Raw genomic sequence first — 25,805 nt, 5'->3', positions numbered from 1 at the left:
TCAGTTACTCTCAAAGGATTTTATATGCATGTGTATGTGCAGTTGTGGGTGTGAAGAGGAGGAGAGTGACTTTTCATCTCTTGAGGAAGTGATGTTTGTGATACGCTCCTTTGGCTTCAAGCCTTTCTATTACTATGTTTTGGAGATCACAAGGGTATGAACTTCAAAAGCATCTTGTAAATCAGTGACTGGAGGAATGAGAATTAAACTGATCATCCCTTGCAGAAGGCAATTACAATTTAATTGCTTATGCATTCAGCCCAGTTGGCACAGCTGGCACGTACCAGCTGCCCAGTTGGCACATGGAGGCCTTACCAGTCAGGCAGGTAGAGGGTACATGTAAGAGTTAGGACACAGATCTCTTGCCAGAGTTACCTGATCTAGAGGATAGAGAGGAGACTGAAGAAGGGTATGTGGGAAATGGGATATCTTTAATTCAGCTGCTTATGATATCCCTAACTTTCTAAAGAATAATCATAAAATATCCTGAGTTGGAATGAACCCACAAGGATCAAGTCCAACTCTTAAGTGAGTGGTCCATACAAAGTTTGAACCCATGAAGTTGGTGTTTTCAGCAGCCTGTTTTGACCAACTGAGCTCATCCTGGTGACTAAAGCTGATTCAGTAACAGCAATGGCACACTTTCTGTTCTTCCAACAGCTACTGTTTGCACCCCACAAATTTGCACAGTGAGATAGGCTGTGGGATTTTAATTGCATTAGTTTGCCTCCAGAACCTTTATTTTAAAGGGAATTTTAAAAAGTTTGAAAACAATGTTTTTACTCTCTTAGTCTGAAAGTGTTGGTAAAGGTCATTGGATAGTTAAAAATCTTATTTAATAGTCTCATTAGCATAGCAGGCTGTATGTGTAGTCAGGCACATTGGTTCATAGTACAATAGTGTAAATCAATGTTTGTTTGAAATTATTATTCCTACATAATCCACATGTTTCCAGACTGTGTAGTAGAGCTTTATAGAAAGATAGTTGTTCTAAATGACATTTGTAAATCTGATTGCTATTAAAAATCAAGGTTTGATTATGATGACATTTTATATAAGTAGTAGCATGAGAATAACATCTGTTTTGCATATTCAGATCTTTCTTTGCTATTGATGATGATCTGAGGGGTGAGGAAGTTCTTATGTTTTTTTGTGAAAGTTATGATGCAACCATTAATTGATTTTTACCCTCTTTCCTTGCCCCCATTTTTCTCTTACAGTTGTGGTATAAGGCAGCAAGTTTTATTAGTTGTTAATGGTGTTCTAAGCTCTGCTTACCACAATACATTGTGTTCCATGCCAATTCTAAAGTGGCTTTTCCAGGTAAGCCTCTGCTATTCATGCAGATATAATAACTCTGTGCGTGTATAATATTTTTCCTGGAAGCCAGTTGAAGTCTGAATATGTTCCATTACCAACTTTTAAATCAGATCTTATTTTTAACTCCTGGGTTCTGATTTGTTCTCCAGTCTGAAATACTTTGATTGTCACTAGGGGTAAAACAATGGAGTGCCTTTTCTCCACACTCTGAGTGAATGCAAAGCTGCATGTCCCTATTCATATATGCTACTGCATTGAAAAAGGACACAGTAGATGAGGAAAGGTGCTGTGGGCCAAACCATGAGCAAATGATAATCTTATTTTCTTTCACCCTTAGAAAAACAATGCATGCTGCAGTATGCAAAAGTACCATTTTCTACATATATCATCTTCTAAATCATCAGTGATACTAGCATTATCAGATAATTTTCATTTGGAAAAGGTACCTTATGGCTCAGGAAGAAGTCTGGAGTGATTCTCAAAGTGTGGTGACTCTCTTTTCAAAATATGTGTCAGTGTCTGGATCACCAGGAATTTACACAGTGCTGTTTCTCATGAAAATGCCCCCCTCCAGTCTCCATTCTGTTATTAATTGCCACATTCTAACTGCATCTGAAACAAAAAAAATCTGGACCACCTGGGAAATTGTAGCTTCAGTCTGTTGATTGGCTTCCTACATTTGCCAAAAGCAAGTGCTCTTTCATGTCCTTCCCTCCAGCCAGTAAAAAAATTGCCTTCCACCTTTCTGTGAGCTCTGGTGTTCCTCTAATAAGGAAGAAGTGTGAGCCTTCACTGAGCTCACACTCACAATTGTGTTCGCTTACAGAGCAGGAAACTGTCCAGCACTTGGGGGAGAAAAAGTAGTTCTTGTTGAGGCAGTGAAGTGCTCCAAGAAACCTGAACTGTACTTCATAATCATGTTTTTGTAGTTAAGAGTTATGTGAAAAACTAATAATTCATTTGGGTTTAGTATTGCATGTATCCAATTTGTCTGTCACTTGAAAAGAGTGTAGTTAACTCTGTTGCCTCCACTCCTGCTCAGGGAGCTCAGTTTGATCACAGATGCAAATGGGTTCCAAAGGGGTACGTGATACTTTCTATTCTCTTAAACTTCAAAACTTGTTTATAAACCAACATGGGGTTACAGCATTCTGATACTGTAAATAATTAAAGTATTCATGTCATCTTTGCACTGCTTGAAATAATCAATATTCACAGTATTCTGTTCTCATTGGTGTATCTTGCTTTAGAGGCTTTGGGATTAGATTTTTTTGTTTGTTTGTATTTTAATCTGTTACTCATTTTAATCTGCTGGGAAGTTTGGTGTTGTTTTTGTTCTGGTTTGATGTGTTTTTGGGTTTTTTTTCCCTAATTAAAAGTAAACTGATGCTGTCATGCAGCTTGGTTTTTAATGTGTAGCTTCTCCTCTCTTCACAGATGATGTCTATTCATATTGACCACTGTGTTTCCACCAAGATCTTAGAGAGATTGATGGAGCTAACACTAAAAAACTGTAAGTATTTGAAGGATGGAAAGCTGACCACCTGAATGAAAGCACTTCTCCTATCTTCAGCTTAGAAAAATGTTAGTGAGGAAGTAAAAGGTTCTAGTTTTGTAGGGTGATTTTGGCTTGAATTTAGGCTCTATTTTTACTAAAGTAACGCAGAAATGCTGTGGGCTGACCTTCACTGAGTGTGTGCAGCCTATATCCCAGTATGTGGTCCTAGCACATACCTCCAAAGTAGTGCATCCTGTTCAGAGCCTTTTAAACTCACTCCTGGTATTTCACAAATAGAATTGACCTGAAGAGAAGCTCAGTCTGCTAAAAAGTTTGCCTTCCTTTCCATCTTTTACTTTGGATGATGCAGACATTTGTAGCTTAAGGATTACAAGGTGTTTTCCCCCCTGTCATACCCAGTATGTAGCACTTCATGATTTGCTTTCCAGATAAATGACAAAAGTGAAGTGAATCATACACCTGCACAGAAACACTGAAGGATCTGCTTCAGCCCACAGTGCTGCTAATGTCTTCTGTGTTTTGTCTTCTTCCTTTGTCTGTACTCAAATATTTCTCCACTACAAGTTCCTTTGTATGCTTCCCATGTCTTCATTCAGATCCATCAAAAGTGACATTAAGATTACCAGTTAATATTGTTAATGTGGTTCTTTTGGAGTATTTGCTCAGGCCTGTCCAAACTATACCCTGTATTTTAATTCTCGTTTGAAATCAGAGCTGATGCCAGAGAGAATGTAGCCTCCTTTATTTTGTGCCTTGCTGGCATTAGGCTTGATTCTGAATGAACAGCTCAAGATAATGAAATGAACATTCAAACAATTAATGAAGGCTAGGAGCTCCCTGTTTACCACTTCTGTTCCAGTAACCTTGCCTGGTTTCAAATCTTACTTAGCTTCTCTTCCAGTCCCACTGTGATAACACCCTCTTGCCTTTACCTACACAGGCAGTAATTTATCTCTTAGACAAAAATATTGTTTTTGTCTAAGCCTTGTTGCTTGTTCTGCTGTTTGTGATGAAAGAGAACTATGACAGAAAATGGGTGGAATTTGAAAGTAATTGACCTGTTATGTAGGCAAGATGTTTCCCTAGAGTAAAATACCATATTAGAATTTTTTCCTCCCTCCTTGTTCTGAAAATAAGCTTACAGTTTAATGTACTGACTACTCTGAGATGAGAGCTGCTAGAATTGATGCAAACCGCTAAGCTTATTTGTTTCCCTTAAAAGGAACTAATGCTAAGAACTAAATTTAAACTAATCTATTCCATGTATTTTATTTGTAGCTTCCATCAATGGTAAACAGTTTAAACCATGGATTCCTTCAATAGCTGATATATCAGCTGTTTTTGTCAATATGGGTATTGGATTCAGATCTCTCTTTCCATTGCAACATCTTCAACCCTCCTTCAATGAACATGATATTTTGTAAGTGTTTTCCTTTTGATATTTTTTGCCTGGATCCTGTGAAAGCAAGTCTTGTGCTTAGAATGTAGAATCAGATGGTTCATCTTTATTTCCTTTCCCATATTCTCAAGTTCTTGGCTCAGGTTTTAGTAAGAATAAACAACCCTGGAATTCAAATAATGCCTTCTAGGTAAGGATTCAGCAAACCAGAGCATTGTTCTTTGTCCTGCATCTTCCTAATGAAGGTTTGCAGGAATATTGGCTGAATAGCTGGGCAGTAATTGGCTGCAAGTTGAGTTAGATGTGTGTGTTAGATTCTCTGTAACTGAGGATTATTTTAATTTGAAGGCATTTTAATGAATGCAGGATTTTTTTTTCTCTTCAGTTTGATGTCAATAAGCCTTTGTGGGCTTTTGAATTGTTCATTTTTTGCTTAGATTGTGTTTTTTCTATTAGAAGTCAGGTGCAAGAAACAGAGAGTCAACAACGGCCAAGGGGATGTGTAGACTTTGCCAGTCCAGCATTCCCCACTCTGCTTAAAAGCAATTTAATTAATGTGATTAAGGTGAGAAAATGCCAAGGTTTTTGTGGGTTGGGTTTCTTTTTTTGTGTGTGTATTTTCTTTTGGGAGGGAGGACAGGGTTTGCAATCTAGTCCTGAGTGGGTGTTTGAGTAGGTGCTATCCTGAGACTTCAGCTTCACATTCAGCAGAGTTTATTGCAGAGTTTTGCTGCCTCCCTTTTACAGCTGTGGCACTTTATAGAACATCTTGGCTCTCTCACATAGAAGAAACTATCAACTGATTTCAATTTTCAGTATTACTGGAGTATTTAGAAAATCTTTTGGCCTTTCCTTCAGTTAAAGAAGGATTATATATGTGGTAAAGAAAAATCTTTCCTGCTCCAGTAGTATTTGGGGAATATTGCCATTGCTGAAAATAAATGAACCTCCAGCAGATTTATTAAAAAAAGGGTGCTATTACTGTGGGATGGGATATGTTGCTAAACAAGTGTTGCCAAAACAGTACATCATTTGAGGTACATTTTAATGTGAGTGTGGAAAACTTAATTTCTCATCATGCTTCAAAATATGCTAAAACATTTCCATATTTTAATGCTTTGTATTTCTTTTAAAGTTTCTAGTTTTCTGTACATCAGTAATTAATGACGGATATACTGACCAAGAAATATGGCTGCTGCTTATATTGCTACTTAAAATAAGCTTGGAGAAACAGTTAAAAAACCATTTTCCGATAGATTTTCAGTGCCTTTTTGTGAAGCTTCTGACGAGTATAAAAGACTGGGATACAAAGGTAACTTCATAAATTTATTGTACTAGATCTGTAGATGTGTGAAACCGCAACTTATGTTTTGAAGTTTTCTTTTTTGACATATCAGAAAAGTGCTGGCTGAAAATGTAACATAGAATTTTCAATAATAGTATGTATAATAATATGAAAAATTCAAAGTTTTGTGTTTTTGTGAGATTTAGGAAGTGAGAGGGTATAATGAATGGGTTTTTGTTGCATGATGTGGAGTTGCCTGTCCTCTTCCACAACAGTTCATTGATCTTAAGATTATGTGTGGTAAAATAGCTGTATGGTTAAAATGATTAGTCTGAAAGAATGAAGAAGTTATTTCACTATGGTAAGATGTCATTAAGAATATTCTGATGTCAGCTACCCTATTTTAAATTGTATTTAGCACACCCACCTCCTGGTGCAGCACAGAATTTTTTTTATGCACATCACCTCTTGTTAGATCGGTTCCTTTTATCACTTATGTTGCCTGTGTTTCTAGGGAGTAGATGTGTGCTGCTTTGCAAATAAAGCAAACAGCCATTCTTCAGTTTCAGGAGGTTTTGTTGTTCTCTTAAAGGTGCCTGAGCTGTGCCTGGCAGTGAGTGAACTCTCCAGTAATCACCATAACCTCCTGTGGCTTGTTCAGCTCATGCCTAGCTGGATCACACGTGGACGGTAATGACACTGTCATGTCAGGAATACAGAGGATTTTTAAGAGCTGGTTTATTTGTTTAAGCTTGAAGTCTGAAAAATGCAATATTTATTACATGGCACTTTAAAAAAAAAAAAAGGATTAATTTTCTCATATGTTGCAGATGTATGTGCAATTCTTGGTGTGCATGTATAGCTTCCTGATCACTTCTGCTGTGAAAAAGGGTTGTTAAAGCTTTTATGTAGTTTCTGGGCTGTGGTTTCTTGGTAGCCTGTGGCAAAAAAAGGCTTAGCTTTAGGTTCTGACATCCATCACTCTAATTCTTGTCTGAGTGACCAAAATTTAAATTTTATTTGGGTGGTTCATGTCTGCTTCTAAGCGTCATTTTGAGTTCCACATCTTTGAAATTAGTAAATTATAATGTAACTGAGTGAGCAGAATTAGTTGGGTCAATAACTTCACGCTTGGAGACAGGTATCTAACATTGTTTACTTGTGCAGAAGCTGAGCTACAATGAGATTAAAGGTACTTCTGTTTTACTAGCCTACTTACTGGTTTATATAGCACCTATATTCAGAAAATCCAGTTTAATAGTTGCAAGCAAGTTTATGTCTAGGGAAGACATGCATAGCCTCACATACTTTGTAGAAACTGTGAGAAATTCTAAGGGAAATAATTTAAAAATTATTTTTCAGGGAAGTAAGAAGACGTCTTAGCCTAGTGATAATTGCAAAATTTCTTCATAAAAGGCATGTTGAAATACCTGATGACAGTGACAAGCAGGTACTGCTTACTTGTGTTGTCTTTGTAGAATCTGGAAGTTTAAAAAACATATATTCTATGCTTGTGGTTTGTTTTAATATTGTAAGCTGGTTTTCAAGAACCTTGCCAAATGACCAATTAATAATTTTCTGTTTAGATCAGTATTAAAAGTGTATTTGCATGTGTGTAATCTGCATGTTCTGCAGCTTGTGTTTGTTTATATGCCTAGACATTAATTTTCAACATTGGAAAGAGGTCTGTACTTCTTTGAGTCTTCCTTTTGTAATCATGTGGAGACACTCTGATCTTTTATTGAGGAAGTGTACAAACACTAAAGTCTGTGAATAGTCAAAAATTACTCAAAGCATGAAAACTTTTTTAGTTAAAAATGCCTTTTCTGTACTTGTCTTAATGGACAACTTATATTATAGTGGCACTCAATTTCCAACTTTCTGTTGTTAGTAAATCAGTCCAATTTGTTAATGCTTGTATCTGTAGATGTTTCTTCTGCATCACTTTCTGGTGTGTATGAAACCTTCTTATCTACTGAAGAAGATGAGAGAGATGAGAAAAGGACAGGAGGAACATAAAGATTATGAAGTTCATGCAAAGCTAGAACATGAGGTATATAGCCAATAGTGCTTTTGTTTCTTTATGCATCTTTTTTATTTTATATATAATATTTTATGTTTTACACTATTTGGGGAATGTTTATTTTACTTTTTAACAGTTTTGTATGTGGAACTGTAAATGCACTGTTTTGGTATTCATCTTTAAAATATTATTAATTTTGCTTATAATCATGGAGGAAGGAAAGGAGCATGTGGTGGAGGAACCTGTGTTGGGTTGTTTTAGAAACAGGGAAATGGTCAGATTTCCTGAGTCAGAGGGAAGTCTTGAGTATCTGCTTCTGTAATCAGAGGACAATCTTCCCTCCCTTCTGATGTAATCAGTGAAAACTGTTTGGTGCTGAGCCAAACCTTCATCTGCAGGCTTCAGAAAAAGATTTCTGAATCTTTTATTAATCTCTTCTCTCAAACAAGTGTTAGGAAGATTTAGTATTTCCATCCATCCAAAGACTGAACATTGGTTTGGTTATTTGAGTGATTATCACAGAATCTCTCAGCCAGTGTTTTGATCTGGGGTAGATGATGGGAAAATAAAGCCAACTGCTGAATCTAATTTTCAATTATTAAAACCACATTTTCTTATGGGTCGCTTAGGTTATTTAAAATGGAATAATACTGGTTTAAAATGTTTCTAATATGTGAACATACTGTTTCAAATTAGTTATTTAGGCAGATATGTTGATATATCTGCTAATTGGCCTGGCTGTTGGAGGATTCATTCCAGAAAGCAGAGATAGTTCTGTTTCTAGATGAGAAGAGTTTTAATGGTGCTTTGACTGCTAAAGTTCTTTTGATTTCTCTCCAGGTCTACTACCTAATCTATGTCCTCCTTCATCTAGTCAATGAAGCCAGTTTCCTTGATGTTGTAAATGCTAGTCAAAGGGTAAGTAACTTTAGGGGCTAGACCTTTAAATTTTAAAATATTGTTTATCATGCACATTTAGTCTGTTTTAGGAAGAGCTATCATATGATGGAAGATAACCAGTGCATAATAGCACGGGGGGAAACTTTTGTTCTGGGCAAAGTAAATGTAGAAGAACTTCTGTGTGTTTACTGCAGAGAAATGAAACCTTTATTCTGTGTTTGTGAACTGAGCTACCTCCAAACATAAGGCTGTGAAGGAGCAGGCATTTGTTGTGTTAATCTTTCTCAGAAAATACCTGGAGATAAACTTAATGCAGAAATTCAATGCAGAAATTCTAAGTCAAATTATTCTATCAATTTGGGAAGTAGGATTTAGATTTTTCAGTCTAGGAGAAAACCACTTAAAAAATATCCAGTAAAATGTTTTCAAGCACGTTTCAGTTTCCTATGCTGGAGTGCAGCAAGTGAAAGCAAGGGCTATAGCTCTTCTCCGTAGTGGTAGCTCCTTTGTGCCATGTGATGTGAACATCTGCTAAGTAATACTTTCTACTAAGCCTTTCAATATTTCTGTTCAGATTTCTGTGATCATTTGCTGGGAGTTGCTTGCTGCAAGGTTTTTGTGCAAACCTTCTGCCCTGTGGAATCACTCTTGGCTTTTAAGAAATCCATCATAGGAATTGTTTGAGAGAGAGAAACCAGTAATATTTGGCTACGTTTGGATGCTTAAGTGTCTCAGTATATTACTTAGATTTATGGAGAAATTTATATTTTCAACTTTATTTTTAATGTCTCACTTTCTTAACAAAGAAAGATTTTATTATTCACTGACCTGTTAGCCATCAAGTGGCAAGAGGAGTGTGGCTGAATACTGTGCAGGCTATACCTGTGTAAAATCAATTTTACCTATTTTATTTCTGCCCCTCTTCCAGTTAGAAGGGGATAAATTGTGGTGGCCTTGGGACACCAGCAAATGTTTATAAATAGAATTTCAGCATGTCTCACCTGTTCTGCAGAGCGGAGCCTCTTGGCAGCTGTTCAGTGAGAGACTGAAAACAGGAATTTTGTGAAGAAACTAACAGAATGTGAAAGACCTTGGGAGTCATTATCGGGAGATCATGAAGTACAAAACAGCTTTATTAAAGTAATCAGAAATTTAGAGAAAATAAAAGATCAGCGCATAAAACCTTGGATATATTTTACCTGCTCAGCCAATTCCTACAAAAGAAATTACCTGAGTCATCATTACTGAAAAGGTTATTTTCAGCTATTGTAACTTCAGAACTTTTTTTGCTGATAAAAGATGAATGACAATTCACTTTTTTGCTATTTTGGGGGCTGAAAGAATTTGCAAATTAGTTAGTAGGAACTTCAGAATTTGTGTTGTATAGCTCTGCTATGCTTTGAAGTTGCTTTTAAAAACTCTTAGACCTGGTTTACCAGGGGCATGCCAGCAACAGATAGAGGATCTTGTGGTCTTGTTTTCTTTCTTTTTCCTTTAACTGTGTATTTCTGGGAAAAATTCAAGCTGAAGCATGTATTTTTTAGATTGATATAATGTTTGTATAAAGCCTGTAGTTTTGACATGGAGGATTTAATAGCTGTACACTTTTGTCTTTATTTAGCAACACTTACTGAAGCTTTGTCGTGCTTTAGATAAGCACGTAAAAGGTGATATTAGGGAAGATGCAAGAATGTTTTATCGGTCTAAGGTAAGATGCAAAACTTGATTTTTCTGTTTTGTTTTGATTTTGGGGTGGATTTTAGTGTTTGTGATGCATGTTGTTCCCTCATCTCAGCCCTGGGAATTCTAGGAGTTCCTCATGGACTTGGGTTTTTTTTTCCTTTTTTTCTGTCTTTTAATGTCATGACTTTGCATGGGCATAAATACATGCCCTTCTTAAATCACTGAAAATACTCCATATGTTAACAATAGGACTCTTAACAGCTCTAAAATGTGACTGATCTTTGCTTTAGCCAGGCATCTCCACATTTAGGCCCACAGAGTTGCTCTATTCCTCTTTGTGACAGTCACTGGTAGCTGACTCCAATTGTAAGAGCGGGGCCTACCTGCAGGGCAGGATACAGAGGACTGAAAAAGTTGCCTGTCCTGCACAACTCTCCATTTTATTTCTCAAATGAATGAATTGATTAAAGATGCTTTGGATTTAAGCCAATTATGTATGTGACATAGCATCAAGCTTGAACAGCTGCCTTTTGTTTGCTTTGTCCTGTGAGCCTTGCTACTGATAGTCCTAATTTTGTGACCTTCATGCTTTGCATGCTGTTGTAACAAACCAAGTCAGCTCAGTGATGAGTGACCAGCCCCAACTTTGAAAAGCCTTGGCTTCTTTGGCTTTAAATCAGACATTTACAGTTGTGTGTTTCCTTACCTCTCAAAAACATTCTTCTTTTCTTACTTAGACAGATTAGTGGAGCATGGATCCTTTTAACAAGATAATTACACTCGCCTTGGAGTGTTGTACCTCTGGTTGCTTTCACTTCTATTTCTATTGGCCTTTACACTGAGAGGGGAAAATCTTACTCTGGCTTTCTCCATTGCTTCATTTGTGTGTATGGCAGTAACTTCTAGAGGATGCGACTCACAGCACAGCACATGAAGCAAATCTGTGTAAATGGCTTGGATTAAACAACTGCTTGTGATGGGCTATGAAAAGCATAGTTTTCTGTACAAGGAATACAAGGAATTTGTTTCAGAAGCTGCTTTTGTGGCCACAGTTGCACCTGTTCTATGTACAATCAGACTTGCGTGACAAACCTCATTTCCCAGGGATGAGGTGTTTGGAGGCCAGAGGTTTGCCTGATGATTCTAAATATTTAACCTCAGGAGTCATGTGCCTCTAATGTGTTTGTGGAGTGCATGACTTTAAATTCAGAGTCAGGAGTTACAGGGATCTGAAGTTGAGGTGATGATGCTTTGTGACAATAAAATTGTTACTTTCCAGTAAACCTTGTATCTTGGGTTATCTGGGGGTTTTTGGAGTTCGAAGCTGTGAGGGGGAACACGGGTATGATTTTGTCTTTAACATAAATGGCTAAATTAATCAGTGTGAATTTGCAGGTGAAAGGCTTGGCTGCTAGGATATATGGGAAATGGCAGGATGTGATACAAACCACTCGGCTTACTCAGGTACTGTTTTCTGAAACCATTTTCTCTCTTCCCACATTGTGGAGTGCATTTAACTCATTTTTTAGCACTTGAAAGTGGCATATTCTTTTCAAGAGATTTTCTTTTTCAACGTAAATGGCATGGCTGTGGAATACACTTAGATGCATTAGAATGGATTTTAATTACAATTCTTACTTTGCTGGCTTCAATAGAAGCAGGATCTCCTCTCCATTGTTAAAAGCACTGGTTTTGTAAAGGTGTGTGTAATACACTGAAATCCCAGTCCTGAGTCAAGTCACAGGGCCTGTCTCTGATTACAGCTATTAGGAGATGCTTCCAAAAGGACATCAGGGCAGGAATGCAGTGAGGCACATCCTGCTGTGGTCTGGCACTGTGTGGCTTTGAGACTTCTTGAATCCAGGGCTTTATTCACATATGTTTAAGGACTCTCAACAACTCTTCCCTCTTTTAATGTGTCAAATTTCATGCCATGATTAGTCAAAGACTCTCAGGTTTGTAAAAGTAATGAATAATGCCTTGTTAAGTCTCAGAAATATTTGCCTTTGTGACACCTAGCTGGCCTTGGTAGAATAGGTGGATAATTTCTATTGACACTCAAAGTTCAGAGCTCTTTTTTCCAGCTTTGGCTTGTAAGGCTTATGTTGTAATGTGATCAGGCCGACTGTTTGAGTCTTGTCTTGGAACATAAAGCTATCTCTCTTGGAAAAGCTTAGCTTTCCAGTAATGCAGAGTATCTTTTACCTAAAATTTAAATTATACATATGTGCCTAGTGTGGATTGCAGTTAAAAACTGTGTAACTGACCATTTGGAAAGACTATTAATTTCTCCCAACAATGGAAAAAAAAAAAAAAGTTATGTGTAGTGTGTGTGATATTCCATGTTCTAGAGCAAGGAGTGACACATGTAACACATGGCTGCAGACTCTACTTAGCAATTAATGAAAGTTGATGATGAGGTGGCTCTTTCGATGTTGTTTTTTCAGAGATTTTTGGGGTTGATTCACATATGGGAAACTGGCAAGTATTTCAGAATAAAATTCCAGGGACTTTTTTAGCACATTGTGGTGCTCCCAAGCTAAGCACTTGCCTACTCTACTCATTTCTTCTGACACTGGATTTCTGACTTTGTATACTAATTTGTTTTTACTCTTTAGGGAAAACTGCATGACTTCTGGGAGCCAGATTCATGAAAACTTGCCTAATTAAGTGAAAATAACAGAAATTGAAATCAAGGAGGATGTAGAATGAATGGAGCTTCACCTTGTTTGGAACAGAAGAAATCAGTCAGCTGAGTTAGAACTTGAGCTTGATTCAGACAAGCACTAGACACATGAGAATCTGATTTGACTAACATTGTTTTTTACTACAAGTGCTCTACTTCTGAAAAATTGATGTGGATAAACTGAAAAAACCCAGCCATTCCTATAGCCCTATCAGAACTGGCTAGAAATATTTTGCCATACTGAAAGCTGAGGGAAGTTTTCTTGTTTCCCTTTTTAATCACAAGACATATTTTAAAACAATGTGTATTTATTTTCTTGTCAGCGCATTGCAAGCATTGTTTTAGGTTGGCTGGGGAAGAACTGGCCTGTGACATGAAATGCGAGTTCAGAAGGAGTGTTAGACCTCCCCTGTTGTGAGCAGGTGAGGAAGTGGTTCAGATGTGGGCTGAATCATGGTAATCTGCAAAGCAGAATTGGTATGAACATCCAGTGTCTCTTAAAAACACAAAATACAGCAGTTGCACCTTCTTGAAATGGAGAATAAAATATCATCTCAGTGGAGATTAGAGAACAGCATTTGGCTCACCTTTGTGAAGACTGTGAAAGCCATATGATGACTGAATTCCTTGGTGTGAAGTCCTGCTGCACATACAATATGTGCTCAAAGGTCCAGGAGCTGTTTATGAAATAATCAGAGGAAGGTGTGATCTCCTTTTGTGCTCTCTGTACAAATACTATCACTTAAATCTTACACTGTGGTTTGTCTGTAGGATGGGTATATATATATATAGGAAGAAAATGTTCAGGTATTGGGTAGCAGCACTAATGGGGATTCCCATAATAGAGATTTTTAATAACATCAATGTGTGTGTTTTATAATACTGTTTTGTTTCAATTCTTGTAGATTACCCTGTCTTGTATGATAAATTCTCGGATAAGAATGTAAAATAAGGCTTAAAAAACCTGCCAACCACACAACCTTCAAATTTAATTATGTGTATTACATATAAAGGAACTGCTATAGAATGGACACATCTTAGATGAAATCTATTAGATTTGCAAATTCATACTAAATGTTTTTTTCTTTCTTTTCGAGTGTTACATTGTTATGTCAGTGCCATCTTTTGCTTTGATAGCTTATCTGCCCTCTCGTAACAGTTGCTTACTCTGTTGAATATATTGTATGTAATTTTATTAATGTTTTTATTTTTTTCACTAATATTGTATAAAGGTAAAAAAATGAAGAATGTTTACTGTATTTAATGTGTATATTTTCTTACTGTGTAAAGTTGACATTGCTGGCCTGTATATTTTGAAGAAGGGGAGGGGTTTAGATGAACAGCTTTTGTACTGCAGTTCAAAGCATGTTGAAACTGCTGAGGGTTTTTCCACACAAAATAACCACTTTGATATTTACTTTCATTTAACAGAACAATGGAAAAATAAAACCAGACACTCCTTTCTAGTTAAATGTCCCTGGACAAAATGGGCTCTGTTTCACAACAAAAAAAAAAGGACTTGCAGGTTCTATTTTATTTTTATGGCACATGTCACAAATTCTGACGATTAGCTCACTATAGATGCAGACACTCTTGAAATCATTCTCTTAGCCAATCCTGTGCTTTCATGCTTAATGTCTGTTCTAATACTTTCCCTCTTTCCCCCACTCATGCTTGATCTGGACTTCTCTTCCATCTGTTTTGTAGCTGAGGAGGAATTGCTGAAGTCCTAGACATAGGTTAAGTTGGTGCTCATCTGAATCTTTAGAGACGATTCCCAAGCATCAGTACAGGGTCTTTACAAGGGGATTCAGGCAGTGAAATAGCAAACCTGCTGCCCTTGTGTTTTGCCAACTCATTTGCTGTCCCTCAGCCAGGACTTATATGCATTAGAATATGTTGTTTGCACACTGAAGGTCTTAACTGCTTTGGATGTCTTCAGAGAAGCATTTTGCACTGAGGTCTATCTTTTGATACTGTGTTGGCTATATTAAGAGCCTGATTATCACATATCATGTGGACGTAGGCGCACTTTATTGCAGTAATAACAGAAAAAAATTAAAGTCTGGTTATAAAATGTTTGTAGCTCCTTGCTTTTTATTTTTTTAATTTTTTAAAAATTATTATTTTCTGATATGGCTTAATTCTCTCTGTGGCTTAAAATAACCCAAACATTTCTGGTTTTAAAGCTGAAGAAACCTGACAGTGAAACAATTTGTGCATCTCGTGTTCTCACTGTTCCTGTTGTGGAATTTGGTGGCGGATGGGGATTTCAGAAATGATTAATGACTTGCAGGTAGGTCTGGCTCAAGGTCAGTAGGACACTTCATTGATGCAGAGGCTGCAGGAACTCTCAGAATCCCCAAAGCTGATGATTTAGTTGAGACTGTCTTTGGGAAAAGCAGGTGACTGGAACACCTGAAGTGTGCTGTTATTATTGTGGAGCATCTAGTTAGATTGCTGCAAAGGCATTTGAGAGGTAGGATTTCAGTGTGGAAAGACTTTTAATACTCTGAGGGATGGATGGTGCAGTGCTGGTTTTCTGAGCACAGAAAGTGCTGTTTCCCTCAGCACTGTCCAGCACCAGTGCCTGGGGGGTGTTGTGGAGATTGAAGCAAGTACTTCCAGGTAGCTGGGTTCCTCTGCTCATCCTGTCACTAGCAGGAATGCTGGAGCTACACTACTAATGCTGGTCTTCTGTTTATTTTCTTTCCCAGGAGAACTGCATGTATAGCACAGTATCCCTGGCTTGGGGGTTGTGTTTGTTTGTTGGTTCATCTTCCACTGGTTTGTGGTGGTTGTGTGATTTTTTTTGTTTGACTGAGAAGGGCAAATCAGAGAGGTTTCTGCTGGAGATGACCCTCCTAATTTTTCAGGGGTCTTGTTCCTTGGGTTGGTGAGCTTTTTGAGGGGCAGCTGTTTCCACTGGCACATTAGTTCTTCTTTCTGCATCTAGAAAGAGAGAAAAGAAGGCTCTTGGGACTGGCTGACTTTGAGCAGGGAAGAGGTTTGATGAGATTGTAGGAGCCTAAGCAGCTGCTGTGGAGCTCCAAAGGAGATGCCTGGAGAGGCCAGACAATCATTGGTGGATTTAGCTTATTTCTTGTGGTTTAATTTATCAGAATTCCTTTAATTGCCGTTTCCCCCCAGGCTGTGAACTACCTTCATGTTTTGCCTTGTGGATATTTTGTCAGCTTTACTGGCAGGGCCCCTTATCACGTGTTGAAAAGGGCTTTCAGTGCTGGGGAATGGCGTGGGCTGCTGGTGGGAAGGATGCTAGGAAAAGTAAATTCCTCGAAGGGCTTCTCTTTGCAGAGAGGCTTTTAGCTTTGCCTGACTGATGCTTTTTTCAGCCAGCACTTTCTCGCCTTTGCAACCAGGAATTTGAAAGGGAGTATTTTATCTGTTATCAAAAGCAAGGCTTGGTGGTGAGAGAAGAGAAACATTCGCGTCTTCCCATCTTGATATTTTGATCTGTTTGGAGAAAGCCAGTGCTATACTTTCAGGCTGCTTTTAAGTGGCATTCGGCTACCGTGTACTTTTTTGAATGCCTTCCTTTTCTCTGCGTGGTCAGCTGCTGCTAATGTTTCACCTCCTTCGGCTTTCCTGCCACCTCCCAGTTCCCTGTAGGGAGGTCACAGGGGAGGGGATGGAAACTCCACTGGAATTGTTCCCTTCATTGTCATCAAAGCGCCTTTGCCATCAGCCTCGGGGGAAACCTAAAGCTTTTCAAGGCAGGTTTGGCCCGTATGGTGTGTAGGGGTGGATAAAGGGGCCATTTTCACACACCCTTGTCCTAGCGCTTCGCTTTGGGTTTGCATTTGTGGCTGAAGCTGCCTGGAGCCGGACGAGCGATGCTCCTTCCCTCTCGCAGAGAAAAGCAGAAAGGGTAAATGGATTTGTGCTGCTTTTGTGCTACGGGTGAGTTCTTCACCCGAGCAGCGAGCGCTGGAAGCTGGGGCTCGGCACGCAGGCTCTGGGGCTTGGCCTCTGCCTTTCAGGCTCTCTTCTCCCGAGGCTTGATGAAACTCCTGGCTCTCGGGGCAGATGCAGGAGCAGAGGGTCCCTTTCTTCTCCAGACTGACTGCCAGGCCGCAGCTGGAATAAAAACAATCGCTTCAAGCTGCCAGGGGCAGTGGTGGGGAGAGGGAGGCAAGGCATTCAGTATCGTGCTTTATTCACACTGCAGGCTTTTATAAAGGCAGTGTAAATCATGCAGGGCAGCCGTGGGCTCCACAGACAGCATCGTTCAGGCTCTCAGACACATTGATCTGCATGCTCGAAAGCGAGCGTGTCCCCTTTGCCCTAAGTGGGCTGTGGGGAGAGGCCTGCCAGCTGAGGTTGCTGAGACACTGCACTGCAAATCAGCTCTCCTCCACCTTTGAGAAGGGCTGCCTGCCTCTCCTCTGTACTAACCCATTTTTCCCCCCCAGTATTTTGTGCTCCAGCATTGTTGCGGTAAGGTCTGCACAGCGCAATGTGTTTTTCCCTCCGGTTGATTTTCTCTGATTAGCCCATTTTTCCTCTTGCCCTCATTCTGTTTTTTCCCGCAGTATGTGAGCGCCGTTTGCTGAGAAACTGTGTCAGCCTTCCTCTAATTAAGAGTCTGGCAGGAGCCAGCGCAACAGTAATTTTGGAGATGACGCTTCCAGTTTGGAGCTGACAGCGAGCTGAGGTGCTGCGGCAGGGGCTCGTGCTGGGGATGCGGGAATGTTCTCTGGCTGAGCAGGACAGGGGGACCCACGAGGAGCCCGGTGCAGGAGCAGTGAGTACCCTGGGTGCATCTCAGCTTGGGCGTTTAAACTGTGTCCTCCTGAAAATCAGCTGCAGGAATGGTTAAATCCGTGGTTATGTCACAGGTTTAGCCCTTTGTGAGGGAGTCTCTGTGTGGGTGTAAAGGACAGGAATAAACTGTAGTGGAGCTAAGTCGGCTGCGTCTCTCTGAAATAGTTGTAGTGTTGGAAAGTAAGATGGAGAGCTCAACAATCAAATGGCCTGAAAAAGGGCAAATAAGGAGAAGCCGTTCAATGGTGCTCTGTAATATGGCTTCAGACTTCATAGTTCTTTTATTAGCAGGAAAGCTCAAAGCAAACAAAAGGAGACAGGAGCTGGGGATCTGCTTGCCTCAGGATGCTGTGGGGGCTAAAAGCTTAGAGGTTCAAAGAGCATTTTGTGGCAGAAAAATGCAGCGGGGGTCTGTGAAATGAAAGCAGTTCTCTCTGGCTGAGAAAGCTTCAGGCTGCTGATCCCTGGAGGGTGGAGCATGTGCTGGGGAGATATGCCAGGTGTCTGTCCTGTTCCTTCACCCCCTGCAAGGAGCTAGGATTTGGTCCAGTGTGGCGTTACTGCCTGCATGCTTTATGTGAACAGCTGAGGGATTTCACCTCATCTCTCAGTTTCCAGACTGTCTGTTGTGTCCACCATTGTGTCTCTCCATCCACTCCTGAGACAGCCCTTGCTCTGAAGGAGCCTAGTGAGGTGTATGGGATCAAATGTTTCATTTGGCTGAAGAAAACTCTGACTTTTTTTGATCTTTCTAATGACCCTGTGAGTGAGACTAGGAAGATGAATTGTGTGGTTCAGGAGTTCCAGCAGAACACAGCCAACCACATGCCAGAGTTGATCTCATTCCTCTTCCCTCCCACCCCGTCCATGGAAGTTTGCAGCTAGGGAGAAGTACAAATAAGAGCAGATGAGGAGATATTTTTAAAAAAATCCTTCCTATGTGGTACCTCTAAGAGCACAATTCAGCATTTTCCCCTCTCTACTTGCTGTGTCAGATTTGCCTCTTGGGGGCAACCTCACCCCACTCCGGCTGAGACCAAAGGGAGTTCAAGTGCTTGGGGGGCAATGACTCACTGCGCATCTCTCTCTGCGTTATCTGATCATTTTTAGCAATCGAGTTAACAATTTGCTGAAAGGATTTTAGGATTAAAGCCGTCGAGGCTGGCTTTTGGTGGCTTTTTAGAAACGATGTGATTGGCTTTTGAAGGTCTCCTTCCAGGCTTGAAGTCCTTCAAAGTTTTTTCCTGCCTTGGTGTCCTTCAGAGAGAGGAGGGTAGCATGGAAGGACATGTGTTTTGTGGTTCTGGTTTAATGGGCAGAGCATAAATCTCTACAAGGAAGATTTACAGTGTTCTCCTGGCTCTTTTGCCTGGGTTGGCTTGGACTGTCACTAAGCCTATCAGATAGTGCTCTGACTTGTCAGGGGAGAGAACAAAATTACTGCTCCAGCTCCATTTCAGCCCTGAGTCCCCCAGCAGGCATCTCGTACAAACCTTGTCCACAAAAACCCATTTGCATTTATTTAAAGGGTGTTGAGGTATATGATGGAATAAAGGAAGCATTATTCATGCTTCGTGCTGTGGTTCCTAATGGTACTTTACACGCTGATATGACCTACAAAGCTTGTTGTTTTGTGCCTGCAGTGCTCTGATGTTCTTCCTACCCTGAGGGTCAGAAATGACAAGAATAAATGATCGTGACAAGCGTCTCGCAAATCCCTGCTCCCTCTCCTTGGCAGTGTCCTTTCCAGGGCACAGCTCAGTGACCTTGGCACAGCCAGCAAGGGGGCAGTGTCCTTGTCCAGCCCAGGGGACTGAACAGAGTGGTGCTCCTGTGAGATGTGAGGGAAAATCCATTTATCCATATTCATGTTTAACCTTCTCTCCAAAGCAGAGGGATGCAGCTTGGGCTGGGCAGGGGGTTTGGCCCAAGCCGAACACACGCAGGGCCCCTCCTCTGGAAAATACCAGGGAGGAAGCTGGAGCAATGAGGTTAACCATGGACCCCAAAGCACAGGGACTACTCCAAAGGGGGGTGCAGGGCCCTGTGTCTGCCCAGTGAAGGACTGAGTCAGCCCTGCTGGGGCAGCAGCTCCTGGCTCCAGCCAGCCTGGGCACTTGGACAGCAGCAACCACGCAGCTCATTAACACAGCCCTCCGGCACTTGCTCTGCTGGCCTTGACACTGTCCTTCTTAATAGCTCCTCTTCTTTCCTTTTTTTTTTTTTTTTCCCTTCTTTTAATAAAGGTAAATTAGCTATATGGATATGCAGGAACATGAATCAAAGGAACTCAGCTGGCTCTCAAACGAACCATTCGTACAGAGATGTGCTAAAGCACCAGGATTTTGGTGATGGATGCAGCCCGCTCAGAAAACACCTAAGGACAAAAACTGCTTGTAAGGCATCTCACTGCAGCCTCCAAAAATCTGATTATGTAGGGGGAGGAAAAAAAAATAAATCAGGTTTTGGAATATATTAACTCAGTTGAACAGCACAGAGAGAAGGTACCAGCAAGAAGCAAATCAATTCCTGAAGGCTGCTGGGAAATTTCACTGAATTGGAGCTTCAGAGTAAGGCTGGCTGCACTTAGAAGAGTTATGTTTCACCTGAAATATTTAACACTGGGCATTTGAAATGCTCTGTGTGTCCAAAGAGCCCACCAAAGATATGCTTATGAGGAGATTTTAGAGGAACCCTGGGCTCATGCCATGCTGCTGATGGGTGAACCCAGATATTTGTATTGTTCAGTTTTGTTGGGTTTCTGTTTTTTTTGGGTTTTTTAAGAAAAGCATAGGAAGGATAAGTCCCTGGCCTACACCACAGGGAAGCAAAAATTAGCATGTAATGAATGCTGGTCTGCTTTTGGGACACGTGCTGACAGATCTGTTGTTAGGAGGGAGATGTTTCCATAGCAAAACCATCATCCTAAATGGCACTGTAATGCAGTAGAGATGCTGTGGAGGCCCCAGGGACCATCTTCCTGGACCATTCTGAGCATCCTTCCAGGGAATACAGGAGAGTGATGGCAGGGGGGATCAGAGCAGCTTATGGTGATGCTCCCCACAGCACTGCCACAGCACCAGGGCTCTGCTGGCAAGGCTGTCAGCTCAGCATTTTTCAGTCCTTTCTGACTTTAACAGAAAACTACCAAAAAAAGCAAGCTTGAAATAGCTCATTTTATCCCCACAGACAAATGGCTTGCTTTGAGCATCATTGTCACCCAGGCTAAATTACTTTTAGATGTTTTTAATGACTGGGTAACATTTTTCAGCTGTTCTTTCTGCAGCACCCTGCTGAGGGACAGTCCATCTGTAAAGACCAAGGACTCCAATACTGTGGTTGCTCTTCCAGACATTCATTTGACTTTATTATTTGATATGTGATTCCCTGTGGCAGAGATGTTTTCAGCTAAATTTACAGCTACAAGCTCTTTTCTTTGCATAAAGGGGATCTGTTTCCAAAGGGGCTGGAAGGCTGGCTATGCATGTACCGGTGGAAGGTCAGGGATGTAGAGGAGAAACTCTGGGAGATTGAAGGTGACAGTCCAAATCCTGCCTGCACTGAGGGTGACATTATCGTTGGGCTGGAGGGATTTTAACCCATCATTTGTTAGCTCTGCCCTTCACTTTACTTGTAATGCATGGCACGGAGAGCTGTGACTTGCAAAATGATCCCACCAGGGACGTGGTTTGTGACATCAGCCATGCAGGTCTCTCTTTCCAAGGCCAGCACAGCTTTTGCGTTTGTTTCTAAAAGCAACTTCTAAGCCACTCGCCTTCACCATCTCTAGGTTTTGCAGTGCTTCTGGGAGACTGTATTTTTAAATCCTAGCTCATAAATTTTGGAAGCTACTTTCCTTCCCCACCCCCTCGCCCCTATCAAAGTGTCAGAGCTGAAGAAAAACTGTGAGAATGATGGATGTGCCCAGCTCTGCTTGCCAGTGCTCTGCTGTGTGGGGGGAGGTTATTTACTGCACTGCTGGGCTTGTTTCTTCTTTGGTGGCACAGACATCAGTGTAGGGGGTTGGTGCCTGGGAAGGAGGGGTAGGATGCCCACAGGTCATCCATGCATTTGGCTGGAGGAGACAGGCCTGGGAGAGAGGTTGCTTGGGCACAGCGACACAGAGAGCAAAAAGGTGAAGCCATGGGGACATGGATCCTGTCTGGTGGCTTGGCCCAGAGGGTGGATGCTGGGGGCCATAACACCTTCCTGGCTTTAGATCTGGGGGGTGCAGGTTGGCTCACCCAAAAGGGCAGCTTTTAATAGCCACCAGTCTTATCCATCCCTCCTGCAAGCCCAGGTGTTGGTGTTACTGCTCTAGGCAGTGTGTGGCAGGGACCTGACCTGCCATGCAGGGGAAAACAAAGGGGTCTGTGCCCCACTGCAGAAACAGGGAGAGACACCCCTGTGCTCCCTGGCCAGGCTGGAGCCTGCCTGCTTTTACTGGGAGCAGCTGGGATGATGGGCAGAGGGGTTGTCAATGTCTACCCAGCGAGTCACTTCTGGAGCTGTGCCTCTGTCTCTTCCCTGCCTGCAGCCACCTTTGTCCCACTCCTGCCCCAGAGACAAGACCCCACAATCAGCTTCAGATCTCCATTTTCTAATGGAACTCCCAGTGCCTGCTGGCGTTTCCCCCCGTGCTGCAGGAGCATCCCAAAGCAGCTCTACCTGGTTGAAAGGCAGGTCAGGACCCTGCCCTCCCGCAGTCTCACCAGCCCTTCCCTGAGGGCACGCTGCCGACAGATCCTGAGCCAGGGAGATGCTTTCCGCTGGCTTAGAGAGGTTTGCAGACAAGCAAACCAAAGCCTGCCAGCTCCCTGTGTGAGCGCCTGTCCTCCGTGAACTCCCGTGCGTCTCTTGCAGCCGGGCTTGTGGGAACGGATCGGAGGCTGCTGTGACTCAGCTGCTTCTCCCCCGAGAAGATCTGCCCTGGCACGGTGCTTGGCTCTGCGACTGGGGCTGCCGGCACCTGGCAGCCTTCATTAACAAATGGCCTTGGGCAGAACATCCCAATTTCCCCTGCCAAGCATTTATGGGAGGAGAAATGCAGCATGTGATCTTGCAGGAAGTCGAGGCAGCAGCTCTGTGCCATACTGAGCTGGGGGGAAAAGTCCCATCCCTCCCTGAAGCTGAGCCTTGGGCTGGAGGGGCTGCAGCACAGGCTGGCTCTTCTGGTTTGCCCCTGCCTTTTTCCATCTTCTTATAACTTTCTCAGAGAAATTCTTCTGCAATTGTAATTTTCCCTGCTGGCTCTCAGCCTGAAGAAACAGTGGTTTGGAAAGTTTGCTCAATGACTTGAAGGGAAGAGGCTCCCAAGCCTTTCATGCTCTGTGCCCACTGGAATATTTTTTTTTCCGCGGGGCTAATCCATGGAGCATCACGCTTGGCTTGACAAGTCCATGACGCTCTCAAGAAACAAAGCCAAGCCTGGTGAGTGTGTACTCAGCTGCTGGGGAGCCCCAAGTGCTGCTGTCAGAGTCCAGGCACCACCATGGTGCCCTTTCTGTTCCTCTGCCTCACACAGCTCTGCTGGCCTGCAATCTGGGCAGGCTGCTCCTGTGGTGGGCAAAGGACGCTGGTGAGGTGGTGGGTGCTGGAGCAGTGAGACTCCCCCGTGGTGTGGGGCTGGTGTGCTCCACATTGGGCTTTCTTTCCATGGAGGCAGATAAAGCAGCAGTGCAGGTCTCACAGCGTAGCTGAGGGATGGGGAGGCCTGGAGAAAGGCTGTTTTTGCTTGTTACTTTCTCATATCAAAAGGGGAAAGTACCCGTTTTTCCGCTGGTGGTTTTGACTATAACAATCCTCCTTCTGTGGGCTGGCATGGCCTTAGCCTGAGTTTCACAACTCTTTTGTGGGTTTCATAAAGCCCCAGCAGCTGGAGCACCGTGATTTTGTAACTCCCAACTGGCTTTTAAACCAGTCTGGAGAGGAGCTTGAGATGTTTGGATGCCTGCTGCTTCTCGGACTACAGAGGCTGGCAAACCAAATCCCAGATCTGGAGTTTTATCTCGCTTTTCTTACCTGAGGCAAGGAAAAGACAGGCTGCAGGTATTGCTGAGCAGAAGCCAGGCCTTAGGAAGCAGTTTCCTACCAAAGGCTGGGGATCCTGGTCAACCCCATGGGACTGATAGGCACTAATACCCTGTTAGTGCTGCAATATCAAAACAGAGCCCTTTGTGACATGCTGCTCCCATGGTGTGCACCCTGCCTGTGTATTTTTAATTTAATCCTGGCTGCTATTTGATCTTGCTAAGTTGTTTGTATTTACACTTCTATGATCCATAAGGAAATCCTCTTTCTGACCAAACCTGGTTCTCAGTGGTGGGAGAGGAGACATACAGCAGTGGGGAGTGTGGGGGTCTTCTGACAGTCATCCTGGACACCCTTGTGCATGGGACATCCACTAAGGTCTTGGCTGTGCAGGATAAGCCTGAGAGGAGTCAGGAATGCTGGAGTCTGGGGGCTGGCATGTTTTGGGACTGCAGGCAGGGTGAGGGTCCCTCGAGGCCCAGGGTGCCAATTGGTGCCGAGCTACAGCCAAGCCAGACAATGGATCATGCCCAGCAGCCCTTGAGGCAGAGCAGTGTCATGCATTAAACACCTTAAATCATGTCCTTGTGTGCTCTGAGGGGGTCTGCATGTCACTCCAGTCCCCGCAGGCTGGCGGTGGCTGGGGAAGTGTCTCTGGCAGGGAGACAGCCCGAGCTGCAACATGAGGGCGACCAGGTCGCATCTCCCAGGCTCGGGGTGAGCACAGCATGTGTGCTGGGAGAGCTGATCTGCGCTAATCCCATCAATATTTCACGGTGTCGTGGCCCTGTTATAATTCCTCGCATCACTTGGGATGCCGGCTGGGATGGGGGTGTGGTGCCAAGTGAAACATGAGAGCTGCCATGGCTTTGCCCTGGCTCCCTGGGCATCTGAGAGGTGAAAGGGGATGTCTGTGAGTTTTTCTCCTCGCTGCCATGGGCAGAGCTGTGTGGCCGAAACAGGTAAGCCCAAAAATGCCAGCAAATGTTGACATCTGCCTGGTTTTGCCATGTGCAGGAGTGGTGGGGCTGGGCTGCTGGCCCAGGTACAATTGGGGCTGTGACATAACAGAGCCTGCTCTGCGCAGTCCTCTCTCTGTGGGACACAGTGCTTAAGTGACAACAAGAAGAAATTAAACAGTAACCAGTCTCTGGGCTGGTGATGAGGGCATAAAAGCGTTTCCTTTTCCTAAAGGCTATTTGGAGTAATAGGGAGAGAGCATTACAGATAAAATCTGTATTTATTGGAGATTAAATAATGTAAATAAATACATAAAATAAATAAATACAGATAAAATCTGTACTTACTACAGATAAAATCTGGCATGGTTTTGGGGAGGGGGGTTTCCCAAGGCACCATGTTGTGATTCAAAGGGTCCCCTGCTCTGGGCTGGCCCCTGGGCTGGGATAGTAATTGTAGGGCTGTAAATCCTATGAGGAGCACATTGATGGAGCTGGGGAGAAAAGGATCCTTTCCCTGGAGAAAAGGGTGTTCTGGAGAGACCATGTCACTCTCTACAGTTGCCTGGGAGGAGGTTGTAGCAAGGTGAGGGTCAGTCTCTTCTCCCAAGTAACAAGTGATAGGACAAGGGGAAATGGACTCAAGCTGCACCAGAGGAGGTTCAAGTTGAACATCACAAAGAATTTATTCTCTGTAAGTGTGGTTAAGTGTTGGAATGGACTGCTCAGGGTAGTGGTGGGGTCACCATCCCTGGAGATGTTCAAGAATTGACTGGAGATGGCACTTAGTGCTGTGCTTTTGTTGACGAGGTGTTGTTTGGTCAAAGGCTGGACTAAATGATCTTGGGGATCACGTCCCACCTTAACGATTCTATGATTCTAGAGCTGCCCCAATAGGAAATTCCCTTTCCAGCACCTTCCTGGCTCTGGGCTAGGGTTGAAGGCCAGACCTCCCTGCTTGGCAGAACCAATCCATGGATATGAGGGATGCAAGTACAGGAGAGGGTTGGGTCTGTTTGGGCTCCTACTGCCTGGAACCCACTCTGACTCTTGGGAAAGCCATGCAAAGATGAGGAAGACCCTGGCCTTCAACTCTCGTGGAGCCCTAAATTCCTTCAGTTAATCTCATGGGGGCAGCAGAGCAGGCAAAGCTCTGAAAATAGATCTGTTTCCAACTGCCAATGACTCGTGTTAATTAATTAAAGCCTCGCAAGCT

At 42.5% G+C, this 25,805-nt stretch overlaps 2 protein-coding genes across 3 annotated transcripts in view; both read left to right on the top strand.

The window, feature by feature from the left end:
* The window catches only part of SLF2 (SMC5/6 complex localization factor 2), a 29,135-nt gene extending 14,239 nt beyond the window's left edge, over positions 1-14,896 (top strand). Inside the window, exons 9-20 of one of the 2 annotated variants that reach the window (XR_001331338.2) lie at positions 1,221-1,323; positions 2,758-2,833; positions 4,118-4,259; positions 4,695-4,803; positions 5,374-5,550; positions 6,116-6,213; positions 6,886-6,973; positions 7,451-7,576; positions 8,387-8,464; positions 9,459-9,698; positions 10,068-10,154; positions 11,525-11,543. Coding sequence is in view for 1 of the 2 variants with exons in the window: in XM_014250528.2 (XP_014106003.2) it covers positions 1,221-1,323; positions 2,758-2,833; positions 4,118-4,259; positions 4,695-4,803; positions 5,374-5,550; positions 6,116-6,213; positions 6,886-6,973; positions 7,451-7,576; positions 8,387-8,464; positions 10,068-10,154; positions 11,525-11,593; positions 12,748-12,783 (1,189 nt within the window). In the remaining variant the exon portion in view is untranslated. Of the gene's footprint in view, positions 1-1,220; positions 1,324-2,757; positions 2,834-4,117; positions 4,260-4,694; positions 4,804-5,373; positions 5,551-6,115; positions 6,214-6,885; positions 6,974-7,450; positions 7,577-8,386; positions 8,465-9,458; positions 9,699-10,067; positions 10,155-11,524; positions 11,594-12,747 lie in introns of those variants that run through there. The other variant, XM_014250528.2, reaches the window with a different exon arrangement.
* A 2,540-nt stretch (positions 14,897-17,436) lies between these two features.
* SEMA4G (semaphorin 4G) overlaps positions 17,437-25,805 on the top strand; it is a 29,027-nt gene continuing 20,658 nt past the window's right edge. Inside the window, exon 1 of the mRNA XM_088059747.1 lies at positions 17,437-17,580. The gene's annotated coding sequence lies outside the window, so the exon portion shown is untranslated. The remainder of the gene's footprint in view (positions 17,581-25,805) is intronic.

This window comes from Pseudopodoces humilis, chromosome 9, assembly GCF_049639895.1.
Source record: "Pseudopodoces humilis isolate 2021_Gansu_Grassland_sample_001 chromosome 9, ASM4963989v1, whole genome shotgun sequence".
NCBI lineage: Eukaryota > Metazoa > Chordata > Aves > Passeriformes > Paridae > Pseudopodoces > Pseudopodoces humilis.
Note: the sequence above shows the minus strand (reverse complement) of the source record. Positions and strands in the feature narration are given on the sequence as shown.